Source organism: Leptodactylus fuscus, chromosome 4 (assembly GCF_031893055.1).
Source record: "Leptodactylus fuscus isolate aLepFus1 chromosome 4, aLepFus1.hap2, whole genome shotgun sequence".
NCBI lineage: Eukaryota > Metazoa > Chordata > Amphibia > Anura > Leptodactylidae > Leptodactylus > Leptodactylus fuscus.
The window spans coordinates 40035734-40057920 of record NC_134268.1 but is presented as its reverse complement, the minus strand read 5'-3'; the positions used below and the strand labels follow the sequence as shown (position 1 = coordinate 40057920).

Below are 22187 nucleotides of genomic sequence, written 5' to 3'. Positions count from 1 at the left end.
AGGAATGCATTGGCCAGCCTTCGGCCAATCAGCGCTGGCTCTGCCGGAGGAGGCGGAGTCTAAGGTCGGACCTGAATGGAGACTGGTGTGGAGCGATCTTAGACTCCGCCTCCTCCAGCAGAGCCAGCGCTGATTGGTCGAGTTCCGTACTCTAGCCAATCAGCACTGGCCAATGCATTTCTATGGGGAAAAGTTAGCTTGCGAAAATCGCAAACTGACAGGGATTTCCATGAAATAAAGTGACTTTTATGCCCCCAGACATGCTTCCCCTGCTGTCCCAGTGTCATTCCAGGGTGTTGGTATCATTTCCTGGGGTGTCATAGTGGACTTGGTGACCCTCCAGACACGAATTTGGGTTTCCCCCTTAACGAGTATATGTTCCCTATAGACTATAATGGGGTTCGAAACCCATTCGAACACTCGAACAGTGAGCGGCTGTTCGAATCGAATTTCGAACCTCGAACATTTTAGTGTTCGCTCATCTCTACTTGCTACATGTACCGCCCTAGTCTGTACCTTTACTATATGTGGTCTTTAGCTTGCTACATGTACCGTCTTGCTCTCTACCTCTACTACACACAGTGGACTGCCGTCTACCTGTAGTGCCTACATTGCACTGCTCTTCATCTGTCCTACATCCACCACACTGTTCTATAAACAGACAGATTATAGCGGATCCTTTTTATTTCCACTGTCCACTGTGCAGACGCTGCAGGAACAATCCATCAGTGGTTGGCAGCTGCCATTAGACAAGGCTTTGTTTTCTGGAGGAAAACACTTGAAGTAACAAGTTCACTCAAGGCTGCCGTTGGATTGATTGAACGACACAACTAGTTTTTTGGGTCATTCCACCTGCAGGCAATTTGCTACGACTCTCTTGTAAGCTCACATTACTAGCGAAAAATAAATTGGATCTCTTTACGGTGCTATAACAAGTGCAGTCTAAGACGCAGGTACAGCAAAGTATATAGATGTAGCAAAATTCAACATTGCACTGATATCTTGTCACAGGAGACAAAAGCCTTTTAAATCTATTGAAAAAGTTAACACTCTGTTCCAAGTGTAGCCGACACATTATTTGTAGCATCCAAGGGATCCATGGCAAACGTGTAATAGCATATAGGTTGCAAACTATTTTATTTTATCTCTACTTTAAGAACAAATCCAACAAAAATGTGTCCCTGGTGTTAAAGGGGTTGGCCAGGAATTTTTATTTGTGGTCTATCCTTAGGATAACACAGCGATGATAGGCACTGAGCTAGTGAATATGATCCTGCTCTGAGGTTACCTAGAGCCTTGGATAAATGGATCCCAATGGAACGGAGTATAGATCAGCAGCTGGGGCCCTGTACATCCACAAGGGACGGATGAAATGCAGAAGGATAACCAAAGTATTAAGGCACCTCGCTTACTCCAATGTTCTTAAAACACACGCAACTTTATTACAATATATACCACAACACACAATGCTCAAAGGACTGAGTCTGAGATTGAGACTGAGTCTGAGGAAGACAAGCTGAGCCAATGGCCTGGGGAGCTTCACCCAAAAAATCTGGGCGTTTCTGTGTAAACCTCATTCCACTTGACAAAGGGGGAGTACCTCGTAACTAAATCAGCTGTGCAGGACCAATTTCGATGCCCATACTATGCAGGGTGCAGAGCCGAAAGTAAATGACGCCACACTCTATATCAGGGGTCTCAAACTCGCGGCCCCCCCGAACAATTTTGTGCGGCCCGCACAAGCCTAGGGATGCCGGATCCGAGTTGAATACATTGCGAGATGATTATATCCACTAGCCGCTACGTTCCGACTAGTGGACATATAGGCGCGATGTGATGACGTCACATCATCACATCGCGCCTACAGGTCTATTAGTGAAACTGCAGAGCGTGGCGGGGGAGCATTGGATGGTGAGTATAAGTGTTTTTTTGTGTGTTAAAGAGGACCTTTCACCATTTTGCCCACAGGCAGTTCTATATACAGTCAGAAAGCTGACAGTGCGCTGAGTTCAGCGCACTGTCGGCTTTCCCGATGTGGGCCCAGTGTGAAGAGCTTACGGTCCGGTACTGTAGCTCTTCTATGGTCAGAAGGGAGTTTCTGATACTCGCGCTGTACTGTGGAGCGGCTCTCACAGTACAGCGCAATTGGCTGTGCTGTGAAGAAGGACGTCTCTGACTGAGTGTGCGAAACACCCTTCTGACCATAGAAGAGCTACGGTACCGGACCGTAAGCTCTTCACACTGGGCCCACATCGGGAAAGCCGACAGTGCGCTGAACTCAGCACACTGTCAGCTTTCCGGCAGTATATAGAACTGCCTGTGGGCAAAATGGTGAAAGGTCCTCTTTAAACATTGAGGTGGAATGAAGGGAGTCATGACACTGGAGGCAGACGAAGGGAGGGGGGAGAACGGCATGACACTGGGGCAGAAATGGAGGGACATGAATCTGGGGGAAGAGATGGGGGGACATGAATCTGGGGAAGAGATGGAGGGGACATGAATCTGGGGGAAGAGATGGAGGGACATGAATCTGGGGGAAGAGATGGAGGGACATGAATCTGGGGCAGAGATGGGGGACATGAATCTGGGGGCAGAGATGGAGGGACATGAATCTGAGGGCAGAGATGGGGGGACATGAATCTGGGGGCAGAGATGGAGGGACATGAATCTGGGGGCAGAGATGGAAGGGACATGAATCTGGGGGCAGAGATGGGGGGACATGAATCTGGGGGCAGAGATGGAGGGGACATGAATCTGGGGGCAGAGATGGGGGGACATGAATCTGGGGGCAGAGATGGAGGGACATGAATCTGGGGGCAGATGGAAGGTGTATATGTAACTGGGGGAAAGATGGAGGGGGGACATATAGTTTACGGCTGACTGTACGAGGATTATACAGTGTGGGGGCACATGAAAAATGAATGGGCGGAGTCAACATAAAAGGGGGTGGAGCTAAATTTGCCACGGTGCAGCCTGCCGACTGGCTGGGATCTTGCTCTGCGGCCCACATGCTGAGTTGAGTTTGAGACCCCTGCTCTATATAGTGGCTGGCTGCCATCATTGAATCAGCGTCCACTCAAGTCAAGAGCTGACCTGCAGTACTGATACCTGGCCGCTAAACAAGGACCGGAACTAGCTGCTTCCAAGTCCATGATGTGTATAGTATAAGGAAAATGTTTGTTTTTTTACCATGTTAGCCAGTGGGTATGAAATATAAAAAACAAAAAACTTGCGAGCCTTCAGTAGATGATACCTTTTTTAATGGCTAACTCATAATGACAGAATATAACGTTTCGAAGCTCTTGGCTTCTTCTTCAGATATATCTATAAACACTTTCTACAGGCTGCATGTTTATGTACAACTGGACACATAGGGATAGGATTTCAGGAGGGAGGGGGAAGAGGCTTATTACTATATACATATAAATATAAACATAAACAATTCACAGTTTCCAGGTTCTTTATCTTTTCAAAACATTTCTGCCAGGAAGATCATAATATCGCCAATGACATGAAAATTTTGATTTTGAGAGAGAATTCTAAATCAAGGAAACAGAGACGGATTTATGAGTACAGGTGGATGACCCTATTTAACACTCTGGATAATGGAATGAATGTATCACATGTCATTTTATACAAATCACTGAACTAAGACAGCCATAAACATAAAGAACCTGGTAACTGTGAATTGTTTATATTTATATGTATATAGTAATAAGCCTATTGCCCCTCCCTCCTGAAATCCTATCCCTATGTGTCCAGTTGTACATAATTATGCAGCCTGCAGAAAGTGTTTTTAGATATATCTGCAGTGTATAGTATAGGCATCGGAAGTGGCTCCGTACTGTGAACTGTGCAGGGCCAGGCTCTCCAATCAGATATTTATACCGTAGGGCACAAAAAATTCCTGGTCAACCCCTTGAGCCTTGAATATTTCCTGAAAAAGAGACCCTTAAAATTAATTATTTCCAAGGGATATAGTGCAAAAGGACCTTTGAGCTGCGGTATAAGGTTGCGCCCAGTTGATGCCGCTCTATTGGAAAGTATATTTGTCTATCCAGATCATATTTGTTTCTAGACTAAAACTCAATTAGCAGCTCTTTTTATTTCCCCCTAACCCTTATTATGGCGCATCTATCCTTTACAGGAAATTGTTCATAAACCGCAGCTTTATGTTGACTGTAAGCCTTGCAGGTTCATTTATCATACACTTAAGTCTGCACGGGGTGAGCAAACTGTATTAAATGCAGCGGTAAGTGCCCTAACATACTCTCAAGTAGCGGCATAAAAATGAATGAAAACACCATATGTCATGTATTGAAGATTAAATGCACAATTGCTCTCAATCTAGGACAAGATCCTCCTTTAGGAAAATGTTTGGAGTACATGATAGCATGGGAATAATTTTCTAATAAAACTCTCAGGCACTTGTATGATCAGAAAAGACACTTGTTGTAATCTCATACATAATTCAGCGATCAGTAGAAAATAGAACAATACTCTAAGGTGCTTGGCACATATTCATAGCTATCCTCTCGCTCGCTATTTTACTCCAAACAGACAACAGAAGAATAGAAAATCTCTTGTGAGAAGAACTGAGATTCTGTTTTCACTGCCATAACTGGTAAATGGATTAAACACATCCATCAGACAAGAAGGACGGGAATTGCATTGCTACAAAGTTCAATTTCAGATTAAAACTTCATTGACTTCATTACATATGGCCAAGTTTCTTGGCTGTGTGGTGTGTGATATGTGAAAAAGAAGACGTGTGTTATTTTTTGCACGGAGTGGTATTCTGCTTCAGTTTTCATGCACCCATAGAAGTGTATGGATCCATGAAGGAAACTGATCTCGTACAGATTCGTGAAACTCGGGATAAGCTTGGCCATGTGATAAGTACCGAGATATAAAAACCATCTGGAAATATACAGTATACCTATATCCTCTAAGCTAATTGTAGTTGCAGAACGGAACACAACACTATTCAGGTAGTGCATCGTCTGCATTGAGGAAAACTCTTACAGTTCATTGTCACAATCTATTCCCATTGTGAATTGGTGTTTCCATTGTGGAGATGACGGTTTTTGTCAATGTGAATTGCTATTGTCCCAAAGAGGTAAGTGCAATCCCTTGTTGCTCCAAAAAAACTTATTTGCACAGTGACAAAAACGGTGATATCTCGGCAACAGAAAGATTCAAGGGGACTCTAACTTATCTATTTGTTGGGTTGGGTTGATATGTTGGGTTCTGGACATGTGTGCTAGGTTAGTGTGCTATCCAGGTTTATCCCATTTCGGTGGGCTCATGCACGTGATTGTGTATTACATGGATCAGTGTGTGAGACAACGGTCTGGGTCGTAAAACTCAGTGCAGGCCCTATTTCTGTCCGGTTTTGCAGCCATGCTTCTGAACAAATGAATGGGGCTGCGGAAGCATGGCACATGGATGACATCTATGTGCCACCTGTGGATCGGCCATGCTGTTCAGTCACAGAGGCCCGCACATGTTCGTCCATCAGGTACATCTGCACCTTTACCTTGAATGCACTAACCCATTACCAATGAGAGATAATGTATTCATACGAATACTATTGTACTGGTCACATGACAACTAAAACTATATATGATACTGTCCCACTAAGTAACTAGGTTCTACCGCAGTGGATCACCATGGGAAATACATTTATTCAACTGTTACTCACATGGTTCCCTATGATATGACGCGTACTACTAGATTATAGCTGCTATGGACTCCTAGTATATCTTCTCTTCTCAGCTTATGTGTTTCTACTTCCGTAATATATTACTGTGTATTATCCTGTATCTGTATTACTATGCTGCTGTAACATACTGAAATTTCCCCACTATGGGACTATTAAAGGATTATCTTATCTTATCACCAGGGTACAGTGTATATACTACTATATACTTCATGCTATAAACAGAAGTAATGTTCAGAAATAATTGTTTAACCAGGTTTTTATTACAAACCTATTCATGGGGGATTTATCCTTCCAGCTATAGTTTTAGTTTGGGTTAGTAGATGGTTGATAATATGGTGTATCTCTGGCGCACAGCCATTTATTGCACCAAAGATGATCCTTATCCCTTGTTCTCTGCCTCACTCTCCACTTTCTGCGAATTTAGGCAGAGCCAGGTGGAGTGCCATGGACTCGGACAGAGGCCTTGGCCCAAGATATTTATTATAATTCACACCACAAATCTGGTATTAGTCATACATTAAATCTACAACCATTTCTGTCCGCCAAAGATTTCCATTCTAGAGCACAGACCAGAACCTCTTAATAATTCAGACGTATCTCTCACCTCTGATTTTTTTGTGATTAAGATATATATCTTAAAATATTTTAGTTTTCATGCCGGCTATAGAGCATACAAAATAGACTGGCATTTCTTGTTTTCTACAGCAATCTTGTCAGCTTTTCTGTACAGACTTGGACATATCTGTAGAGCATTCTCTAGTTTTAGGGCTAGCTCACACGTGAACAAAGGGGCGGATTTCAACAGTGGATTTCACTTCAAAATCCTCCCCTTTACAATAGTGGTCTATGTAGAGTGCATTTTTTTTCCTGCTAGCAGAAAAAAGAAGCGACATGACCTTTCTTCAGGCGGAAGCCGTGGCGTGCTGAGCCGCGGCTTCCGCCTAGCGGCAGCACCCTCCAGTTTCGGCTCATTCATTTGAGCTGGCTACGGAGGGGAAAGCCATGACCGTGATGGTTGTGGCAGGCGGGTTTTGACCCGAGAGTGACGTGGCTCCCGCGTCACTCTCTGTGTCAAAATCCGCCCCCACCGCCCCCGTGTGAACGAGCCCTTAGAGGCTAATGATTATACAACTGGGGACCAACATAAAGCAGACTTCTCCTGCGTTGCACTACTTCACTAGAATGCTCTACCCCGGATAATCAGATACAGTTACAACTTATACAAGCAGTAGACCGTAATAGTTCAGGATATCTTTCATCCATTCATTCCCATTTATTTGTTTCAATCAGGGAAATTTTGAAAGATCAAAAAGTCTCTACGTACAACTCTACATTCCGAATACTAAAATCTCATTCAAGGAATCAAACATGAGATATTCCCTTTAAGTGCAGACCTCGATGTCATTTTCTATTTGGCTGCACATGGTAGGCGGCGTATAGCTTGCACCCTGCCGCGTTCCTTAGCCTTGCTCGGTTGCTTTATGTGGATTTTCCTCTAATATATCCTTTAGTCGCCTGCATTTTGGATAACAACCTCCAAGGATATTTTCCATTTGGTTAAAGATTTCTATTCTAAGTATTTTCTGATGTCAATTATAGTCGCCATAAACTAAAATTCACTTTCATATGAGCTCTTAATCATGTTTTATATTAAGAAGAAATAAAAAAAAATGAAGAGAGAATAGCACAAAGCGCGAGAGCAATTATTCCTCTCAAGTGCTAGAAGTCAATTCTGTTCATCGAGATGGTCACATTACAAAGGAATTCTCTCTTTATATTAAATTCTTTGTAAGACGTGAAATGGCGGCTTAGTGCAAAGAATCAGTCAGTCACTACAGGATGAATCCTCTAATCTCCTTCCTTTAACTCTCTTAGGAAAAATATAGCTCTATTTTCGGCACATTAAATGCTATTCCAGGTAGCAGAATAAATGAGAAAATGATTGAAAAGTTAATTACAAATTTTACACCCGACACATTGAAAGAGAAAAGAGAGCGCGACTAAAGGACCAATTAATTTTTCATTTCTAACACTCTTTCTTTTAATGTCTGATGGACAGAAAATGGATTTCATTGCATCAGCCTCTTGCCTTGTAATATCCCATGGCTTTTCGCCCCCTTAAACAATAGCTGATACAATTTATGTTCCTCATTTTAATATTTATGGGTAACCGATGCCGGCTGACTTACCGGATAATTTCGTTAAGCCCGGCTATGCCTTGTGTTTGTCATGATGATTGATCAGACCGCTTAGCATGTGAGTGTCTGTGCGGATATCACTTCAGGCTCAAACATCTAGAACAAAGCTAAGAACTTCTAAGAAATCGTCATTTCGATGCAAGACGTATATTCATAGTAGATTCCGTTTGGAGACGCTTTAATGTATCGGATCGAGAAATGGCAAGTTAAAGCTGACCACTGGTAAAATATTTCCAATAATGTAACAATCTTAGCTTACGTTCATGCTACCATTGGATATCCGTTTTCACTGTGTCCATTAACCCCCCCCCAGACATTGATGGACACAAAGGATGTTAATGTTAGCCCTCGTTCACATCTGCATTGGTATTCCGTCTGAGGGAGTCCGCATGGGGATCTCCCGAATGAAATACCAAACACAATTGCAAGGGGTGTGCAGTGAAAGCACACGGACCCCATAGACTATAATGGGGTCCGTGTGCTTGCCGCGCGCTGCCTGCATGAGTCATGCAGACAGGAACGTAGATTGTGAAGTACTTTCCTGTCCGCATGATCCCTGTGGAGATCTGGTGGCAAGCACATGGACCCCATTATAGTCTATGAAGTCCGTGTGCTTTCCCTGGCGCACCGCTTGCAGTTGTGGTCAGTATTCCGTTGGGGGGGGGGGGGGGGCTCATGCGAACTCCCCTGGATGGAATAGAGGCCTTAATTGACGGGAACAGTTGTTTCAATATCCATCTGCAAGTACTGAGAAGAATTGCTGGAAGGCAAAGGACAAAGGTCACACCGAATATTGATGGGGCTTAGATTTCTCTTCTCTTCATTCACTTTGCATTAATCAACAAAAATAAACTATAACACATTTTTTCCAAACTTTCCTGCTTTGTATCACATTTCACACACCTGCCACTAAGCTATAACATAATGGAGATAGAGTCATTTACACCATGGCTGACAATGACATAAATACGCATCTTACCTAAGTGCAGAACTGCCTAGTTTTTTAAGTTGTCGTTGTGTTTGCAAAATCCCCTTCATACAGTTGATCACCAATGGGACCCTGAAGAGAACACCGATTTGTGTCCTAGTGGCCAGTGTCGTGCTGCAAAATAGAAGAGAGGCCTCAGATAACAAGGAAATGCTACAGTATACGGGTCACATAATAATAATAATAATAATAATAATAATAATAATAATAATAATAATTTCATATGGAAGACATATATAAGTGCATTGGTTGAAATCTAGATAAAAAAGATAAAAAGTATTCAGAAAATGAACATTGCTCTTTTTATAAGCATGAGCTATTGTTGTAATAATGTAAAGCAGAACATTTCTAGCAGAATCAAAGTTTGACATTAGAACGTGCAGGATCTGTCAAGGGAATATGGAGCGGCAGCTATGGCAGTCTGTATTCTGAAAGGCAGTCTGTATTTTGTATTATGTAAGGCAGTCTGTATTCTGTATTCCGTATAGCAGTCTGTATTCTGTATTCTGTATTCTGTATGGCAGTCTGTATTCTGCATGGTAGTCTGTATTCTGTATTCCGTATAGCAGTCTGTATTCTGTATCTTGTATTCTGTATCACAGTCTGTATTCTGTATGGCAGTCCGTATTCTGTATGACAGTCCGTATTCTGTATGGCAGTCCGTATTCTGTATGGCAGTCCGTATTCTGTATGGCAGTCCGTATTCTGTAAGGCAGCCTGTATTCTGTATGACAGTCTGTATTCTGCATGGCAGTCCGTATTCTGTAAGGCAGCCTGTATTCTGTATGGTAAGGATCGGGGGATATTAACACTCCTTAGGGAGAGTCTGCACCTTCACAGGCGTATGGAGACTTAGAAGCCATTTCTGCTCCACTGGGGGTTATGGGAAAAAATATGCAAATCTGTTCTTCAGGATGTAATTAGGAGAACAGTTCCTTTGTTTGCTGCCCTCTAGAGGCAGCCCCCTTAACATCATGCATGATCTGTTAAAAAGCCTAATAACATAATGCGAGGATTATTGCCAAACTAGTATTTCTATTCCAAAAAGAACAGATTCCCAGCTGCGGACAGCACCATTTAGATCTGTTGGATCTCTTCAGCACAGCACAGGGATACTAGTTTGGCAAAGTTAGAGACTTTGGCAAAGTGAGATCCCTGCGCTGTGCTGAAGAGATCCAACAGATTGAAAATGTGCTGTCCGCAGCTGGGAATCTGTTCCTTTTGGAATAGAAATACTAGTTTGGCAATAATCCTTGCATTATGTTATTAGGCTTTTTAACAAATCATGCATGATGTTAAGGGGGTTGCCTCTAGAGGGCAGCAAACAAAGGCACTGTTCTCCTAATTACATCCTGAAGAACAGATTTGCGTATTTTTTTCTTTGTTAGTCTGTATTCTGTATGACAGTCTGTATTCTGTGAATTTAAGGGCATATATTTTCCCAGATCTACTTATGCTGTGTTTCTTACTGCCTTGAAAGGTTCCTTACTAGAGATGAGCGAGTAGTATTCGATCTAGTAGGTATTCGATCGAATACTACGGTATTTGAAATATTCATACTCGATCGAATACTACTAACTATTCGCAGTAAATATTCGATTTAGAACCAGCGTTGATTGGCCGAATGCTATACAGTGTATAGCATTCGGCAAATCAACGCTGGTTCTGCAGCAGGCTCGTCCTTACTAGTCAGGAGAGCTGGCAACTTGCTGTTACGAGGGAGGTTACTTTTTCTCATAGGAATGAATTGACCAGCGTTGATTGGCCAGTGTACAGCATTCGGCCAATCAACACTGGTTCTGCTGGAGGTTCGTCTGTGAGAAGGCGGAGTCTAAGATCGGACCACAGCAGTCTCCATTGTGGTCCAATTTTAGACTCCGCCTCCTCACAGACGAGCCTCCGGCAAAACCAGCATTGATTGGCCGAATGCTGTACCCTGGCCAATCAACGCTGGCCAATTCATTCCTATGAGAAAAAGTATGTAATAGCAAGCTGCCAGCTCTCTTGACTAGCAAGGACGAGCCTGCTGCAGAACCAGCATTGATTTGCTGCAGGCTCTTCTTTGCTAGTCGGGAGAGCTGGCAGCTTGCGGTTACGAGGGAGCTGACTTTTTATCAGCGCAACTGCAAGCACTGTGCAGTTAAAGCGCACGGTCTGTGCGCTTTAACTGCACAGCGCTCCTCCTAAACATTCTCCTCCTGTTATTCATGGACTTGGTGACTCTCCTTTAGTCGAAAAGTGGTTTCCCCTGAAACGAGCATTTTTTCCCATAGACTATAATGGGATTCGATCGAGTAGTCGAATATTGAGACTCTACTCGAAACGAATATTGAATCTCGAATATTTCACTGTTCGCTCATCTCTATTCCTTACCTCTTCTCATGGAGTGGCCACACATATGGAATAGTTAGAATATCCTTTTGTGTTAACTTTTCAGAGATCATGTTACCTTTAGAAAAGCTGCTTAGTTTGTGACTCATATATATGTATACATGGCCAGCCAAGAGGACAAGTAAAGAAGGATACATCTGTATACGTCTGTATACGTCTTGTCCATCCATACATTGTTTCCCTACATACTCCAGCCAAAATACATGGATTGCTGTGAATGTCATCTGTATTTTGCAGATAACTCTGCTCTTCAGTACAAAGACATCCAGCAAAATATGTATACTGGGATATCTTCCAAGTTTCCTTGTCCATTAATATGGAAATTGTATGCTGCAGATATTAAAGCGGCATCTAAAGGACAATAATAAAATGTATTAACTGGGAGATGGAATTAAGGAGATGACTTTATTTTTTATTTTTTACCAGAACATAGAGGAAAGCACAAAATGTTAATGTCCCTCTTTAGGATATGCTCTCACATGTGGCAGATATACTGGATTTATGGACATGAAATACATGCATTACATTACAGCAGCAGAAAAAAAAGTAGACTGTATTAAATTACATCCATATATTGTGGAAAAGAATGTGGATGGAACCTGTCTGTAAAGTGCAGATATTAAAGGGGTTGTCTTCTGGATGGGACATCAATAATAGATGAGCTGGTGTCTGATATGCGGGATCCTGGCAGGGGACCCATGTCTAAGACCAAAACATAGATCAAAATGCTGTAAAAGTAGACGTCTCTAGTAGGGAGCCCCCTCCTTCCAAAACCCCCTAGATGCCGCAGTTGCTATTGACTGCAACATCTAAGGTGATAAACGTCCCAAGATTGGCAGCTTCCTGATCCCAGGCATTAGGAGCCAGTACAAATACACAACTGTGCAAATGGGTGTGAGAGTGTTGGGGATCCCGCATTATTCCACAACAACTGAAGGAGAAAGCCAAAGATAGTGGAACAAGCTCTATTGGTGACCAGCGCAGAAACCCTATATGCTGGCCACTAATGAATTTAAGGGAATCTGTCTCCAGCATATCAACTGCAGATTAATAGGTTTCCCCATCTGAATTAGAGCACTTTGGAGCAATGAGGGCGTTGTCACTACTCCAAAGAGCGGCTACACCCACATTGCACATTAACACATTGACAGCAATATCTCAGCAACAAAGGCAACGGTTCACAAACTCTCTTGGATTCTGGTGACCCTAACCTATCTATCTATGGGGTTTGGTTGATATCTTGTAACAGACTCCCTTGAAGTTCACTATGTATTTGATCAGATTGACTCTAATGTGCACTAGTAGGGGTGCGGTATTTAGGAATAGGGAGATCATTATTAATATTAATATTATACGTTTTGTATAGACTGTTCAGGTTTTGGTTGACCTCATTTTAGTCTAGGTAAAGTAGAGGCAAAAGATCTTTACGGGAAAATACTTCCTATAAACCTAACTCTTACTCGACCTAGGATTTGCTACCTCCTTTCCAGTTTTGCAGCCCCCCCATAGAGGATAACACTATCCACAGCCTTATATACACAGCTTTCGTGCTGTGCCATGAATAGCAGATTGGTTGGTCTTCCCATAAGTTACTGTCTTAGTCAAACCTCTCATTCTGCCTCCCATGACTCGCATTATTTCCACTTTAACACATCACTAATGATTCCATTATGTTTTCAGACTATAGGAAACAAGTTATAAAACACAGCGGACAAAAAAACCCCACCAAGTGATGAGAATGAAGCATTGGGACCCCAAGCAATGAGACAACATCACTCTCGACTGTGCCACCACGCTGCCTAATTTGTAAATGAAGAAAAGCGTGACCGTAGATCAAGTCCATTTTCTCTTAAAGGAATCATTTGCGCGCTCTCTATGTGTCTGAAGTGCCGCTATCTGATTTACCTAATATAAGGAGCTAATTTAATTTCCAGCATGAGTCCATATCTAAAAGCTGGGAAAATATGATTATGTGGTTAAGTGACTGAGCGCGTAGCTCAACTCTTTGTGACAAACATTTCCATGCACAGCATCAATTAATATAATCCCCCGGGTCTACTTAGCCATTACTAGGCTACAAATTAGATACCAAACTCAATTTGCAATATGTTATAGAAGGGGTCAGTTTACAAATTTTTCCTAAGTCTACTTGGTTTTCACGCTGTCTCGATACCTGTTTATTATGCCGTCCATTACCCTAATGCCACCAGATTACATTGTTATTATCTGAGCAGCGATAGCATAAAGATAAATTGGATCAGCGGGTGCGCCAGGCGTCCCATTATTAGGTGTTATTAGTCATTATTTAAGAAACATACAACGTGAGAAGAAGATTAACGCCATTGTTTATTTACCATCACGAGAGCGTGGCAGGAATTGTACAGTGCCTTGGATTGGAAATAAGGAGGAATGGCTGAAAATATCCCTACGGGAAGGAATTGGTGGTGATGGGTACACTATAGGGGAAAGGATCATAAGTAGAGATGAGCGAGTAGTACTTGATCGAGTAGGTATTCGATCGAATACTACGGTATTCGAAATACTTGTACTCGATCGAGTACCACTCGCTGTTCGAATGTAAAAGTTCGATGCAGAACCAGCATTGATTGGCCAAATGCTATACAGTCAGCCAATCAACGCTGGTTCTTCTCCTACCTTTAGAAGTCTTCTCCGTACAGCTTCCCGTGGTGTCTTCCGGCTCTTCATTCACTCTGCCAGGCATCGGGCCTGGGCAGAGCCGACTGCGCATGTCCGCTTGTAGTGCGGGCATGCGCAGTCACCTCTGCCCAGGCCCGATGCCTGGCAGAGTGAATTCAGAGCCGGAAGACGCCGCAGGGATGCTGGAAGGAGAAGACTTCTCGGAGGATCCAGCCCGACCCTCACTCGTGGACTTGTTAAGTATAATTTGATCTAACATTGCCTACCCCTGAAACGAGCATTTTCCCTCCACAGACTATAATAGGGTTCGATATTCAATTCAAGTAGTCAAATATTGAAACTAATATCGAATCTCGAACATTTTACTGTTCGCTCATCTCTAATCATAAGGGTTAATCCAAAGAGGATGGGTTTTATGTGATCCATTCCCTAATGTAGCAAACGGATTCACTGATTAGGCTACATGTACCTGACAGTGGAGCAGGTTTTTAAAGACTGGCGTTTCGTATGCCAGTATTAATAAAGGCCCAGACATATCAAGGGCACGACTGATTTATGAAAAAGCTTCTGGCCCCTTTATAAACCAGGTGAACACCCATGCACCAGAATGAAGATATTTTTCCATTGCAACTCACTCCATTAAACTATACGTCAGGATGAGGTGTCGCCGCTATGCTGCACTCCCTGCTCTGTCCATATTTATACAAGGTGCACAGAATGGGGATTGAGGCTCATGTTTGGAGTAAGAAAGGGTGTTAAGCCAAGTGTGTGATACGTTTTTATTACACTACATCAGAAAATTGGCGTAGGGAGTTTGATAAACTGGTGTGAGTTATTATAGATATATTGGACTGAGGTGTCCTCGCCTCGCTCTGTTCACATTCACACAAAGTGGTGAACAAGGCACAGAATGGGATGTAGAGTTGCATGATTGGTGCAAGAAAGGTCCTTGCATCAATTGTGTGCCCAAAAATCATCTCTCCATAGAGGGATTGTGAAGTTCCTTCCCGTGTGTGTGTGTGTGGGTCCATGAAAAACAGATAGGGACTTACTATTTTCTGATAAGGCTTATTTTTGGGGTAAGTCTTATTTTTCAGGCACTGTAGTGAATCAGAATCTTTTTTGATTCACTCTGGACGAATCTTGTAAAATGGTTAGGGTTAGTAACCCTAACCCTCACTTACATTCAAAATTGATGGTTACATAGTTACATAGTAGATGAGGTTGGATGAAGACATCAGCCCATAAAATCCAACATATAACCCTACAATCCCCTACAGGCAAAAAAACCCATGAGGCTCATGCCCATTGCCCCATTTCAGGGGGAAAAATTCCTTCCTGACTCCAATCTGGCAGTAAGAGGGTCTTAAATAAACTTACTGGCACTCCCTCTCTAAACACTTTGTGTGGCAGTGGCCCCCTCCATCTCTTTTCCTTTAGGATTAGGGGAAGATGCTTCAGTGGAGTTGCTGCGTTTCTGGGAGCGAGCAGTGGTTGCACCTGACCTCTGGTAGGTAGGTAGCCAAGCCCACAGCATAGTAATGTCGGGAAATGGGACCCAAGAAGCGGCACTCGGAAGGGAAAGGGATGAGAATCGGTAGTGGGTGAGCAGATTTTGTCCTGCTGTGGTGGGATGTAGCAGGGAACTTGTCTGGGATGGTTGGGGGCTATGGTATCTCTTTCCTTCATCTCCGTGACGTCAGTTATGTCACGTGACATAACCTAACACTGAAGGTGCTCAAAATTAACTAGGACTTATTTTCGGGGTAGGGCTTATTTCTGGAGGAACAGGGTGTGTATCAAAGATGGTATTTATGTGACCACTGGCATACCTATTATAGAGAGAGGGTAGGCAATTGCCATGCGACCTGTGGATGGAGGGGACTCATTAGTCCCTCTGACAAAACTTTAATCTCTTGAGATGTCTGGAGGTCAAGTAACATAAACCCTTCTCCCTGCTTCCTTTAGTGAGCTTTATGATACAGTTTGTCAGACAGTCCCTGCATTAAGAGATCATAAATAGAGATGAGCGAACAGTAAAATGTTTGAGGTTCGATATTCGTTTCGAGTAGCCCCTCAATATTCAACAACTCGAATCGAATATCGAACCCTATTATAGTCTATGGGGGGAAAATGCTCGTTTCAGGGGTAGGCAACGTTCGATCAAATTTTACTTACCAAGTCCACGAGTGAGGGTTGGGTTGGATCCTCCATGCAGTCTTCTCCTTGCAGCGTCCCCACGGCATCTTCTGGCTCTGAATTCACTCTGCCAGGCATTGGGCCTGGGCAGAGCCGACTGCGCATGCCCGCACTACAAGCGGACATGCGCAGTCGGCTCTGCCCAGGCCCGATGCCTGGCAGAGTTAATGAAGAGCTGGAAGATGCCGCGGGGAAGCTGCACGGAGAAGACTTCTAAAGGTAGGAGAAGAACCAGCATTGATTGGCCGACTGTATAGCATTCGGCCAATCAATGCTGGTTCTGCATCGAACTTTTACATTCGAACAGCGAGTGGTACTCGATCGAGTACGAGTATTTCGAATACCGTAGTATTCGATCGAATACCTACTCGATCGAGTACTACTCGCTCATCTCTAATCATAAACCCTTTTATAAAAACTAGCTCAATACATATATAAGGGATGCCTCTATGGCCATACCTTCTTTATACATGCATAGAGGAAATGGGGGAAACGGAATTTATACTCAGCCAACTTGCAGCATCAAATCAATCTCCAACATGTAGTTTTTTCCACCCAATTCAGAAGCTCAGCTCGGAATACACTCCCTCGGCTCGGAGCTTGACAATGAGGAAATCCAAAATAGAAGTTGATTCCAGCCAGGTTTCGTGGAAAATTGAAAAATTCTTCTTTATTATTTAAAATAACATAACATGTATGACAGCACACATCTCAACAGGAGCATGGGCGTCAGACTGACGCGTTTCGGATTAGTTCCTTTGTCGAAGTCGGATCAGACTTCGACAAAGGAACTAATCCGAAACGCGTCAGTCTGACGCCCATGCTCCTGTTGAGATGTGTGCTGTCATACATGTTATGTTATTTTAAATAATAAAGAAGAATTTTTCAATTTTCCACGAAACCTGGCTGGAATCAACTTCTATTTTGGATACCTTCTTTATAAGCCATCTTCAGTAATCTAGCTTTTTTTTTCATCTGAGCGGCCCCATTTCTATCTCCCTTCACCACAGTGCGCCCCTCTAAATATTCACTATCATCATGTAGGGACTGTAGAGGCGAGCTAAGGAGTCTTCTTCAGAAAGTCATACAAGCTGTAGGAAGTGTATGAGGTCTTCTCTATGTACACAATGGACTTTCCTACACAACACTTTGAGACTACAGACACATTGATAAAAAGAAGTAAAATCAGTCCATAAAGTATATAAAACGGTTCTCCATACACCGGCCCACACAACAGAAAAAAATATGACGCGACAGTAACGCTTTAAGGCACGGAGATCTGAAGTCAGCGTCTAATACCTCTATGAAAGAACTTAAAAGTTTGATGACTTCTTGAAATTGGACTAAGTGACTTCATGTTCCCCAGTGATACTTGTAAGCCGTGATTCAGTAATGATGCTAATAATAACACTGCCATGACAGTCTAAGTACAAGGCTGCTCGGGACTGACTAAAGCGCAATTACTGCAACGTGAACTTTTTCGACTAACTCATGCATTGACTTTAATCGTTCTTGTCAAAGGATTGAACTCTAACTTCTAAAGTAATGATGGTCTGCCTTTGAAGTGAGCGGTCACATTGAAAAAGCAGCCCAAACTGGAGCCAGCCTGTCATAGACTGTATGAGCTTGTATATAGCGGTACAGATATAGCAGGCGTAAAGCGAACGTTTGTCGTGTTAATAAACGCTTGCTTCTCAATGTATGCGCTATGCGTTTTGCATAGCATGGCCGCTTTCCATTACCATTTTCTTCAAAGTTTACGGAGAACGGAGGGTGGAAAGGGAAGAGAGGCTGCGTTAGAGAAAAGAAAAAAAGATTCAGGCGCAAACAGTGCTGTGAATAACAGTAAGGGGTAGGTCACATGGAGTTTTTTGGCAGCGGATTTTGTCGCGGAATCCGCCTCAAAATCCGCTGCGTAAAATGGCTCCCATTGACTTCAATGGGAGCCGCTTGCTTCTTTTTTCCGCTAGCTAGTAGCGGTAAAAAGAAGCGGCATGCCCCTTCTTCCCACGGATTCCGCGGCTGACTGAGCCACGGCGTCCGTGATGCAAGACTGTCTCCTGATTAGGCCCATTCATTTGGGCCTAATCCAGAGTGGAATGATGCGATGAGATGCCAGTGCACTGTATCAGCACTCCATTGCTGCTAGACTCGTGGTATGTTCACACACAGAGTCCTTTTTCCACCGTGTGAACATACCCTAAGAGATTCATTCACATCTATACTGTCCATACTGCTAAAAACACACTGTAATGGACAGCAGCATCTCTCTCTCACTCAGCTCCTCCTCCCCTTCCCCTCTCCATAGAACAGGTCTGAGCAGTGAATTGAGCAGTTTAGAAGGGAGGGGAGTTTTTGACTCAGAAAGTTTTTCTTTTTTTAAATTCACCCGCATTTTTGATTTATTATGAAGAAACGGAAATAACGGTTACAATTGAAATACTGTAAATGTATATTAATAGTAACACAAGTTATCATATTAACAAGGCTTGTAAGGCCAAAAAAGTCTTATAGGTCTACTGTTCATTATCCCTGGACGTCAAAACTCTCCATGAAGGAAACAACAATTTTCCTCATCATATATACATCAAGAACCCTTCTCCGATAACCTAGTATCCATCATTTATAATATTATTACACTTAAAGAGGATCTTTCTCCTCCTCCAGCAGCTTCTGTGCATCCTCCAATAGATGCTCCTCCCCTATTTCTGACAAAGCTAGAATTTTTCTCTATCCCCCACCATTCCCGAGCAATCTGTGCTGTTACTTTCAGCACAGTTGTGCTTTCTACTGTCAGGTGGGTGGTGTCAACAGAAGCTAACAGAAAAGGACCGCCCACCTGACAGCAAAGAACATAATTGTGCTGAAAGTAACAGAAATGATTGCTCAGGAATGGTGGGGACTAGAGAAAAAATTGCAACTGCTGGAGAATCTGGAGCGTCATCTTTTAGAAAATGTAAGGAGTTGGAGATGGTAGAAGTGGTCAAAGGCCCCCCTTAAAGGCACCCAGGAGCCATTTGGACTCTTTTAGTGAATTCACATTGGCCTCTTTCTCAGGCCTGGAGTGCGCAAACCCCTTTTTCCATGGCATGGTACCAAATAATCTCAGCTTGATTTGGATTGCTTTTCCACTACGAGAAGCACCAAAAAGGATCTGCTTTAGTCTATGTCAATGCAGTACTAGAAGGTCATATGTCCCAACACTGCTCAGCTATTTGGGTGTATATCAATGATTACCGTATTTTTCGGACTATAAGACGCACTTTTTTCCCCCCAAATTTCGGAGGAAAATGAGGGTGCGTCTTATAGTCCGAATGTGGGGGGAGGAGCGGTTTTGCAGCATGGCCGCGCTACTGCCACCGCTGGTTTTCTGCAGCGGCAGGAGCGTGACAATCTGCAGGCCCCGGCAGCTAAGACACTCCCCGGCATCCGCCGGTCTATTACAGCAGATGCCGGGGAGTGTCTTAGCTGCCGGGGCCTGCAGATTGTCACGCTCCTGCCACTGAAGAAAACCAGCGGTGGCAGTAGCACGGCCATGCTGTAAATCCGCTTCTCCTCCGCAGGTCCCGGCAATTAGTTAGCCCCGGGGCCGGTCCCCACCGGCCCCATACCTTTAGTGATGCAGGCCGGCTCCTGCACGGCGAGGCCGCAGGAGCCGACCTGTTCCGATGACAGCCGGGAGCCTAATGAAGGCTCCGAGGCCTGTCTTAGATATATATTACTATCGCGGCTGGTCTATGACACTCCGCGATAGTAATGTATAGAATCTCCCATAGACGGCAATACACTTGTATTGCCGTCTATGGGACTTGCAATCAAATGATTGCAGGTTCAAGCCCCCTAGGCGGGGGATAATAAAATAGTAAAAAAAAAAAAAAAAAAAACACTTAAAAAAAAATATAATAAAAAATAAAATAAAAGTTCACCTCCTTTCCCTAGAATACATATAAAAGTATAACATTACTGTGAAACATATACATTAGGAATCCCTGTGTCTGAAAATGCCCGGTCTACTAATAGTTTTATGTACAGTGAACGTCAAAATCAAAAGTGCTAAACCGCCGGGTTTTTCTCTCTGTTTTGCCTCTGAATTAAATAAAAGGTGATCTAAGCAATAAACATTTCCCAAAATGGTATAACTAAAAAGTACACCTGGCCCCACAAAAAAAACGCCCTATACATCCCCGTACAGCTGCAGGGTCACCTGTCAATGTGGCCTTGCAGCTGTTCCAAAACTACAACTCCCATACATTAAATATTTTACCATTTTTTGCCTGAAATTTTTTTTCCCTATTTTTCTCCTCTAAAACCTATTTCTAAAGCCAGCCATTCACCTGAGATAGCTGAGCAGTGGCTCCGTACTGAATAGGAGATCAGAGTGGATTATTTCCTGTTAACAAATAGACTGGGCAGTGGAACTCCAATCTTTACCCCTCAAAGCATCTGCAGTCATGGGTGAGTTTGGAGGACCACAGACATATTATATGGCTACACAAACATGCCAAAATCGGTTGATCTACTGGTAGGCCAGTTGCACAAAACCTTAAACGGGTTGTCCAAGACCCAGGCAAAATGGATAATAATGACCTATCCACATGATGGATCATCAGTATCAGATTGAGTGGGTGGAGGTTGGGGTCTGACCCTGATCAGCCATATACAGGGTAGCAGAATGGTAATGAATGGGTGTAGAGTTGCAATTCTCCAGAACCTCCACTACACTACATTGTATACAGCTTCTGGTTCTATACACTGTAGTGGTGGTGCTGGGGGACTGCAACTCTGCTCTCAACCAGCAGAGCCCAGTCTGTCCATATACTTAGTACATGACTTTTAGCAGCTGATCAGTGCAGGGTCCAGGTGTCTTTATGCTACTGATGACTTATACTATGGATAGGTCGATAGTATCTATTTTGCCCTGGTCATGGACAACCTCTTTAATATGATTGCAATTGAGCACTTACCTAACAATGCCAAATCCTAGGCCCAATCTCAGGTCTAATGACCCATTCTAATACCTATATAAATAACTATGGTGCTGTCAGTCTGGGTTATTAGATTCGCCGTGAGGCTTTGAGTTGCAGTCATAGTATTGGCGCGCCAAGGTACCCATAAGACGCTCATCTAAAACTGGCCTTGGGCTAGTTTTTCCCGATCCAGGACAACTCCTTTAAATTCATTCTCCTATACGCCCCGCTATATTTATAAAGTAGTTTAGATCTGAACAGTATTTTGACAAAGGATTTCTAAGCTGCTGATCTGATAAAAGCCGGGTTCATTCCAATTCCGTCATATCATTGTTATAGTTTAACTGCGTGATATTATTTTAGAAAACCAGGATATTATATTCCATATAAATGCGCTACTTTGCATAGGTCTCGCCTAATTATACTCCCTCAAGTCAATTCTCCCAGAATACACTTGGTGTCATATAATAGTCTCTTACATATCTTGAAATGAGCCTTAATTTTATGTCCCCTTTTTTGGGATGCAATTGCTGCTCAGATGACATTGACTATTCACTACACGTGACGATAAAAGATTGTTAGTCATTTACATCATTTTAGGTTTTTCGCATTTCATTGCGCCTCGCCCCGTCTACTGTACCAAGCCCATCATTATATAGAATTATGTAGATATTCAAAGACGGAGGCAATAAATAGATATTTCCCACATAGCCTAATCCTCTGAAAGCCCATAGAGATGTGAACATGGTCTCATTCAAGGTAGTAGAGGAACTAGGATCCCTGCCAATGTCCTTGTTGATTCCTAGAAGTGATGACCGAGCATTAGAAGTTATAGCAGTTATAGATTTCTATAGTTACCTGTAATAGATCGTAATAGCATAGATGATCATTTTTGCTTTTTGACCACCCTTATTACCCCTCTGTGATATTTGCAGATGTGTCCTTACCTTTTCTCCTTACCGGACATTTCCAAACACGTCCAGTCATAAGATGAGAATTTTTTGCGATATGCTATCACAAAACGATATGCTATCAATCCTATATTTGTCTATATGCGTCCA

General features: G+C 43.0%; 1 protein-coding gene across 2 annotated transcripts in view; it reads right to left on the bottom strand.

The window, feature by feature from the left end:
* CNGB3 (cyclic nucleotide gated channel subunit beta 3) overlaps positions 1–22187 on the bottom strand; it is a 108968-nt gene that overhangs the window by 73332 nt on the left and 13449 nt on the right. The window contains exon 4 of one of the 2 annotated variants that reach the window (XM_075270346.1): positions 8903–9025. In XM_075270346.1, the coding sequence (XP_075126447.1) occupies positions 8903–9025 (123 nt within the window). Of the gene's footprint in view, positions 1–8893; positions 9026–22187 lie in introns of those variants that run through there. The other variant, XM_075270347.1, reaches the window with a different exon arrangement.